The 8855-nt window shown below is 41.7% G+C and overlaps 1 protein-coding gene across 2 annotated transcripts; it reads left to right on the top strand.

The window, feature by feature from the left end:
• Positions 1–955: 955 nt before the first annotated feature.
• Positions 956–7036, top strand: LOC146638918 (uncharacterized). Of its 2 annotated transcripts, none has more exons than XM_085371705.1 (6): positions 956–1762; positions 1858–1982; positions 5567–6005; positions 6123–6258; positions 6383–6600; positions 6783–7036. In XM_085371705.1, the coding sequence occupies exons 1-6, from the start codon at positions 956–958 to the stop codon at positions 7029–7031; spliced, it is 1974 nt and encodes a 657-aa protein (XP_085227831.1). In that variant the 3' UTR covers positions 7032–7036. The 2 variants fall into 2 exon arrangements, with proteins under 2 accessions (XP_085227831.1, XP_085227823.1); XM_085371697.1 differs by having other exon boundaries at positions 1840–1982.
• Positions 7037–8855: the final 1819 nt, after the last annotated feature.

Here is an 8855-nt window from a genome sequence, read left to right as displayed (position 1 = left end):
TGCATGTTTGGAGAATCTATTACTTTATTTCGACAACAGTAGCAAAGGCCTCTGTGACAGCATTTTTCACAGAGTTGATATAAAATGGGTTATTGCAAAGCTCAGTGCAGACATTTTCCTATATCTTTAATTTGGCAGGCACATTCATAGCGGCTGCTCTTAAGAACGCCCTATAATTATCAGTTACAGGTCACAGAGGGTGTGTGTGCACTTGAGTGAGCAAGCGTTACAAGTAGAGAAATGGGAAGGAAGGGAGGGCAAAATACAAAGATGGGCAGAAATACACACAGTGGGAGAGAGTTAGAGTCAGCAAACAATTATCTCACCTTACTGGTCTTTCTTGTTGGTCTGCTTCAGTTTGTAATATCTGAGGAACGCAGCCATTCACAGTCTCTCCTCCCATTACCAGTGATATAAGTGGCTGCTGGAGAAGAGGTGTGACGACAACACCAGTAGTGTAATGGAACTATGGGCATTTAGTAAAAGCGAGAGACTTTTGAAAATAGGGAAAAAACACCAAAAGCTTATATCTCTTTGTTGCAGAACAACAGAAGAAGACTTCTGCTGCTCTTCTTGAGGATTGAGCATTAGTGGAGGCAGCATAAGAAGCAGCAGTTTACACAGAGAAGAAGAAGAAGGATTTGTACCTCTGGACGTTTAACTGGAAGAGGTGGATCTTTCTTCATATTTGCTATGAAGCAACTACATTGTCATGGAAAGGGATTGGATTATTCAGAAAGGCGAAAGCAGCCATAACAGGTGTCTTTCTAACAAAAACTGGACCAAAGAGTGATATCTTCTACACAAAGGTATTTTTCCTCTTGTCATGCTGGTTGTAAAGCGACGAATTATATTATTTGCATAGAGTCCGTCCTTGTGTATCCAGTTTCACTGTGGTGTTGACACGCGTTTCTGCGACTTCTGGATTTAGAAGACTTAGAGGTTGTGTTACTAGATGTCTCAGTCACCTAATCCAGCAGACTCCCAGGCCCTGCTGCAGTCCATGCTGCAGAAACTGAAGCTGCAGTCGGAAAGAGAGGGCCAGGGGCACCGGCACACTCTTGGACCAGAAAACAGCAGCCCAGGTACTAATGGCATCCCTTCAAATAAGGTCAGGAGCCCTGCTGCAGACAGCAACTTTAACTTCAAATTTAGTCATCTACAGCAGCCCGGTCATGGAGGTGGGGTGGACAGGGGTTTTATTTCCTTCCCCTCCCAGAAAGACAACAGTGTTGGTGACACTGGTGATAGCAGGGTTATGGGACAGGCGACACAGCCTGCGATCGCCCCAACAGTAACAGGGCAGCTGTTTCCTACCACATCACTTAAAGATGCTTCCTTTGAGAGGACTGATAGTGAGAAGTGGAGTTTTGGCAATTCTGCAATGAAAAGAAGCATGCCTCCTAACACAGATGCTGCCCAAAGCATGGGAGTGAATGAGAACCAGGAGCAGGGCTTTAAACCTAAAGTCTACCTGTGGGCCGCGAAAAACACAGACCCTTTCGCAGGAGGTCAAGACAATAAAGCGTTAATTGTAGGAAATGGAGGATTTGGAGCGATGGCAGAAAACAAAGATACGCAGGTTGCCTCAGACAGTCAAAAAACAACAAACAGTAGCGTGAGGAGGAAACAGAGATCATCTGAGAATAAAACCAGAAGGTGGACGCAGAGGCTCAAGGAGCGATGGAAGGACAGACAAGGAAAAAAGGGAAAAGAAGAAGAAGGAAGCATAGGAGACCAGAAGAGTGGGGAGGAACCTGAGGTGAGTAGTGTGGTTTTGTTATATAATGATAAAAAAAGAAATCTTGAAGTGACACTGCAACTTGTTTTTTCACGCAGATTTCACACCCAAACCAGGTTACAGAAAGCCTCATCAATGCGTCAAATAAGGACGAAAGGACCCTCCGTTCACTGGACACCAGTGGAGCCAGTAAAATGCTTCCTGCACGCACAGAGGACGCCACTAACGACAGCCACATCAGGTAACAGGCACACAAATGATCCTAAATTGCACAAATACATCCAAACCTGCACTCTAGCAGCATGGCACAAACTGAAAGCCGAACAGTTTTTTTTTGGCTTTATTTGCTCTGAAACGTCAGCAGTAAGATATGTGAAGCATTTGAGATGTTTCCAGCCATCAGATATCTTTACCCTTGATGTGTGTCTGTGGTCTGAAGTGCCAAACACACCCTGTCACTGAGAGCATGTGTCATTACAAACTTTCATGCTGTGTACAATGAGATTTTTTTAAAACCTGCTATTAAAGGAAACAGATGTACACAGCAAGTAACTCATAAAGAATGATTCTCTCATTAGGACTTAACACACAAGATGGAAAGATACTCGCTTACCGAAGCCAAGTTTGTTTGCTTTATGTTTTTCCTACTAGAGACATAAATAATTAAAATAACTCCCATATATGTAGCTTTCATTTTGAAGGATTTGTAATTTCCTAAAACAGGTAGACTTAGCTAGCTGGATCTTGAGGAAGATTAAGGAACACTACAAAAACATAATCAAGCGATGTAGAAGTGGTGCAAAACTGGTCTGTAGTATATGTAATGTACAGGAAATGCTGCCTGAGCCCTACTTGCTGGAAATGAGAGCATGAAAAGTAGGCCGTAGAGAATATGAAATAGCTTAGAAATTGTAAAATTGCAAATTTGACCAACGACAAAAGATAAAAACAAGCCTTAAAGCCATATAAAAACATCTGATACTTGACTGGTGGTGTCTCAGGGGCTAAAAACAAATAACAACAGGCAGCAACAACAACAAAAAAGGTTTATAAAATTTGCTCTGGTCAGCATTTCTGTTGTATCGAGTTAGCTTGTAAGCTTAGTTGGTCCATGAAGGCCCATGTAAACTACTGTAAACTACTGTAAACTACTGCCACAGTGTGTGTCATTGATGTGTTTTATGTATATGGCTACATTTCTAGGGAAACAGTAGAGCTCTATGGTGCAGTGGACTAAACAGTAATACTTGCTAATAGAATTTAGTCAAACATGAGGCCCGTGGGTGAGAATCGAACTGGCAAAGAAAATGTGAAGTAGGGCATACATTTTTGACTTTTAACTGTATTTTCATAAACTTTACAGCTTGTTCTAGTGATAAAGACCTTCCCCACAGTCATTCATTATACAGTAATGAAGAACAGATAAACACAAGTTCCTGTTCTTTTACTATCTACTATAGGCATGTCTGGTTTTTACAAGAAGACCACAGTAAGGTAAACAAATAAAATAGGACATTTTCTGTGTATTGACAAAAGCTTTCTCCAGGACAGCCTGGACAAGGAGCAAACAGAACTTTAAGAATTTAATCTGCTGAGAGATTTCTTTCATTAAAGTTGTTGGATAATGACAATTTTTGTTATTTTGTTTCTGCACACTGGGGCTTTACAAAAATGTTGCATTAGCTGTTTAGGAATTTCAGGAGATCAAAAGTAATTGGTTGTACTAAGATAATTTTAAATATAAATTCAGTTTTTAATACTTGGATTAAAATTATTTGCATACAGTGACCAACGGAACAGTTTCTTCCCCCAAGCCGTCGGACTCCTGAACACTCAGTGACTGGACTGACACACACACGCACACCTTCATGCATGTGACTACCAAGCACTTATATGTAGTATCTCATATTAACCACACACACACACACACACACACACACACACACACACACGTGCAGACACCCCTATAGACACCAAGTTACTTTTGCACAATACTCAGCATTTTGCACATTTCCATTGCACTGTGTTGTGTCTATATTGCCCTGTTCTGTCTAGTGTTGCACTGTAGCACCAGGGTCTCGGAGGAACGCTGTCGCATTTCACTCTGTACTGTACCACTGTACATGGTCGAAATGACAATAAAAGCCACTTGGTGCGATCGTGGCTCAAGAGTTGGCAGTTCGTCTTGTAATCGGAAGGCTGCCGGTTCGAACCCTGGCTCTGACAGTCTCGGTCGTTGTGTCCTTGGGCAAGACACTGTTGCCTACTAGTGGTGGTCAGAAGGTCAGAGGGCCCGGTGGCGCCAGTGTCCGGCAGTCTCGCCTCTGTCAGTGCGCCCCAGTGCAGCCGTGGCTACAATGTAGCTTGCCATCACCTGTATGTGTGTGTGAATGGGTGGATGACTGAATGTAGTGTAAAGCGCTTTGGGGTCCTAAGGGACTAAGTAAAGCAAATACAGGCCATTTACTTGACTTGATTTGAAATGCTGTGTTTCTTCCCTTGCGATGCTCTGCCTGACCTTTACCGTAGTCCCCTACAGCTGTTCGTGGGTCTCTCTGGTTTCAGTTTAGTTTTTGGTAACTGAAAAGCATCCTCTGTTAGGCTCAGGTGACTGACTTGGCCATCAAAGAATACCCATGTCTTTGCCTTGAGAAACTCTTGGGTTGCTTTTGGAGTATGATTGTAATCTCCATTTGCACCATGAAACAGTGTCATGATCAGTTTTGGAGCATTTGGTTGAATCGGAGCAGAGAGTAGAGCCCTGCACACTTCACAATTTATCCGGCTGCTTCTTTTAGCAGTCACATCACTAATAAAGACCAGTGACCCAGCTCCAGCTGTACATGCCTATACTGTAACACTGCTTCCACCATGTTTGACAGATGATGTGGTACACTCATGAGGATCATGAGATGTTTCTGTCCTTCTCCACAGTTTTCTCTTTCCATCATTGTGGTGCAAGGTCCAAAGAATTTTTCAAAACCACATGTTTTCTGGCAAAGTCTAATTTGGGCTTCTTGCTCTTGAGTGTAATCAGTAGTTTGCACCTTGTTGTAAACCCCCTGTTTCTATTCACGAAGGCGTCTCTTGATTGTAGTCTTTGATAATGATACACCTACCTCCTTGAGAAAGTTCTTGACTTGGTTAGTTGATGAGTTGAGTGAAGTTGTTTTTGTTAACCATGGAAATAATTCTGTCATCATTCACTGCAGTTGTCTCCTTAGGGCCTTCAGGCATTTCGGTGTTGCTGAAGGAGGCCACTGTATTCATTCTTTATAAGAATGAAACAGATTGTTGATTTGGACACTGCTGAAGCTTTTGCTCTCTCTAAGATGTTTATTTTGTTTTGTTTTTCAGCCTCCCTCACTTGCACAGACATCTCTTTGGGACTCATTTAAAAGTACAGTGAAAAATAAAATGCAATTTTAACACTTTGAATCAGTTTGAGATATTATGCTTTCTTCACTTGTCATAAAATAACAAGGGAGCAGGCCTCTACTGCTTGTCAGTCAGTTGTCTCATTAATTTTGAACCTCTATGCATAAAAATGACCCTTTCCTAAAACCTTAATGCCAATTTCTTTCTAATAATGTGTTGATTGTTTGTTTAAAATCAACCGTGGTGATGTACAGAGGTAAAACCTCAAAAATACAAAGTTATGGAGCTAACTGTATTCAAGGACCTTTTATAACATCACACCTCATCTGAGTGAACTCTGAAATGTTATTTTGGGTTATTTTAAATAAAAATCTCTTTGTGCTGTTGGTAGTGATGGGATTTGTATACTGAATTTTTGAGTTTAATGAAGATTTTGTCCCGTTTCAGACCTGCCAGTGACTTTGAATTGGGCCTCGGGTCATTCAGTCTGCTGGAAGAGATCACTAAGGGCCAAGAGTGGGCTAAGTTCCTCAGTCCCAGCCTTTCATCCTCATCAGCAAATCAGAGACCATTAGAGGACCCAATGGGCCAACCCCCAAACCAACTAAATCCTCACAGTAGCACTCCGTCAAATGGGATTTTGAACCAACTTGGCAGTGGGGGCAACCAGTGGAGCTTCAGGAGCACAGAGTCATCACGGGCCACAGATTTCAGCATGGCGCAAACATTGCCTAATGCTTTCCCAGCTGCAAGTACGGACATTTCAGGTGGAAAACTACATCAGACTGACCCTTCAGAAGCAATGGAAGATGGTCACAACTACCCACATATGCAGTCTGGAGCGAGCAGACTGGAACAGCAAATAAGACCTCCATCATTTGTAGTGGTAAGATATTCATAAACAAAAAATATCTCATGTTCATCCAGTTAATATAAAAAAGAATATCTATATTATCAATATGACAACTTTGTGATTCTCCCCATTCTCTCTTGTCCTTTGCAGTCTACAAAAAATCCGCTTAACAAGGCGTTGAAGAGCCGAGTCACCCTCAACAGAAAGAGACAGCATCAGTCGGCTGACAGGAGAGACGACAGGCTTCAAGCCGACAAAATAAGTGATGGAGAGCAGACAGACAGAGGTCAGAACAGCTTAATACTCCAACAGCAACATTAATGATCAGTTATTATTAAAGAGTTTTTATTGTTTGAGCGATTTAATTTGGTGGCTGTTCAGGAAATCAAGTTGTCTCTTTTGTTTTACAGAAGGGGACATGTCTTCACTGAATCCTACGAGCAGCCAGATGATGGTTGACACAGGAGAGTCAGAGCACGAGAACGTAATACCCTTATACACCCTAAACTCTCATTCAGCCTCTCTCTCCCCAACTGCTTTTAATCCTTTGGCTCGAGCGCCCCATGGTGTCCTCAAATACCCCGTATCCCCCGAGTCGGAGTCCTCAATGGAGACAGTGAATAAAAGGGTAAGATAGTGTGTATCGCAGCGCCTCCTTGTGGTTGGAAATTTTAAAATGTCAACATCCACAAATAAAATTAATGAAATGATTTGAAAAAACTTGAGGAAATCATTCAGTCTCTGTAATATTTAATCAGATGCTAAATTCTCTGTAACTTTTTTGTGTTTCGTGCTTCTTTCTCGGTTCAGAGGAGAGTGGAGGAGAACCGCCGGGTTCGTTTTGCGGAGGAAGTGGTGGCCATAGAACCTCCAGACATGGATCTGGACACTTCAGACTTGGAGGATGACTCAGCAGCTACAGATGAGGACTCGGTGACAGAGCAGGAGTGTGAAGTGCATCCGGTAGCGGCAGGGGAGGAGGCACCGGCCCGGCGGACAGCCCTCCCTGCGTGGATACTGGCTCTGAAGAGGAAGAACACAAACAAGAAACGCAGATAGTGACTGTAAAACTGTCTGCGTGCTGGGTTCATTCTCACGGACTTTGCGTTCTATAAATTAAACAAATAAACTTAAGGGGATACAGTTTGTCTCAAGAGCAGGTTGCTCTGCTTTGAAAACTTTTTTTTTTTAATGTGACAGTATTTCAAAAAGTCATATCTGACCAGTAGTAGGCCTGGCGTGGATACGTAATCACTTTTTCCCTCATTTATTTTCTGAAATGTTTTGATTTTAAGATGCAATAAGGGAAATAAATACTATATTGGGATATACATATATATTTATATATATATATATATATATATTTATATTTATATTTTCTGCAGTGCACACAGAAAGCTTTATAAGTGGATATTTTTGTCTTTCTTTTTCTTATTGTTCCTGCTTTATTAAGCAAAGTTTGAGCAGAGGTTAAAGACTTTTCCAGTTGCACTAGTGATCCAAACTGAGGACTATGCTGCAGTAACCCAACAGCTGAATGTGCTGAAAGCATTTTGTTGATTCAGATGTTCCTCCTTGTGCTCCTTCAGTCTTACACATGACAGCAGTCTGCTATCTGCGTCACTCACTTACTGTACTCACCACCCCACCCCACAGTCCATATCCTGTCTCAGGGTAATGGCTCCCAGTCCAGCCATCATAGAGAATAACCCCAAAGGAGGAAGAATGTGTGAGCTGGAGTGGTCAGTGGTTTCTGATCAGCTGCTCCTCTCTATTCAATACCACCATTTAAATTTGGAGAGATGGAGACAAGCACCTGAGCACTGAGTTCACTTATTCTAGTGAGAAAGCATCGACTTTGTATAAAAGATGAATGTAGCCACTAGTTTTTAAGCCTTATTTAAACAGCACAGTCCCGTCCTATTTAAACCCTGAGCCAGGGCTGGAGCTGACCGAGGAACCAAGGACACTGCACACTCATATGGTAGTATGAGTGTGCCATACTGTCAATCAAAAGGTAGCTCCTCCATAAAGCGAACCCCGCTTTTTCTACATGTGATCACTGTTTATGAAATGAACATCATTCTGTCTTGAATAAGACTTAAAACTAGCAGCTGTGACCATAAACCAGGTTGGTATTTAAACAGTTCGTTTTCATAGCCAGAAACTGCTTTTATCTTTTATATACTGTGTATACAGAGTGAATCATCATCTCACATGAACCTCTGTGAATTTTTTTAACAGCTGAGGCCGTTTTATTTCTTTTTAGATGTAGCAACATGAGAGGCTGTGCAGTATTGAGACAAAAAATAAAGCGTCAGAGCTTTAGCTATCTGTCTTCTTTGGTAGGGTTAGACGAGAACTTTGTTATTTCTGCCTTTTTTCTTTTTTTTTTACAGAATAAACAAATAAAATAAATTTATACAGTCATGTGAAAAAGAAAGTGCATTTTTCAATTTTAGGGTTTTATGTATCCGGGCATAATGGTAAATCATCTGGTCCACAGTAGGTTCTAAAATTAGATAAATACAAGCTGAAATGAAGAACATAGATGACATATACTGTGTCATTTTTTATTTAAGAGGAGAGGTTCTGGCACTTTGCTGGTCTGGAGCCTTAAGGTGAGTATTAACATGATGCTAAGGATGACACACATCAACAATGACCGTAGAGAGTCAGTTGTTGCTTTCCATCAATTTAGGAAGCTTCATCAGGCCCATTGTATATTGTTGCATAGTGAGAAAGACTATTCACGAGTGGAAAGTCACCTGCCAATCTGTGGGAGGGCACATCCCAGAAAATTCACCTTGGGTCAAACTGTGCAAACTGTGCTCAGAGACACTACAAAAAGTGGTGAGCTACATCTAAGACTCTATAGCCCTC

Source organism: Diplotaxodon limnothrissa, linkage group LG2 (genome assembly GCF_057381915.1).
Source record: "Diplotaxodon limnothrissa isolate DT_005_m linkage group LG2, D_limnothrissa_male_GT1.1, whole genome shotgun sequence".
NCBI lineage: Eukaryota > Metazoa > Chordata > Actinopteri > Cichliformes > Cichlidae > Diplotaxodon > Diplotaxodon limnothrissa.
This window is presented reverse-complemented; position numbering and strand designations above follow the sequence as displayed.

Excerpts from the sequence above, each read along its gene's own strand:
- LOC146638918 (XM_085371697.1), top strand. The coding sequence starts at position 956 with ATGTCTCAGTCACCTAATCCAGCAGACTCCCAGGCCCTGCTGCAGTCC. Across the intron at positions 6,006-6,122 it reads GACCTCCATCATTTGTAGTG|TCTACAAAAAATCCGCTTAA; the intron begins GTAAGATATTCA and ends TGTCCTTTGCAG. Across the intron at positions 6,259-6,382 it reads TGGAGAGCAGACAGACAGAG|AAGGGGACATGTCTTCACTG; the intron begins GTCAGAACAGCT and ends TTTGTTTTACAG.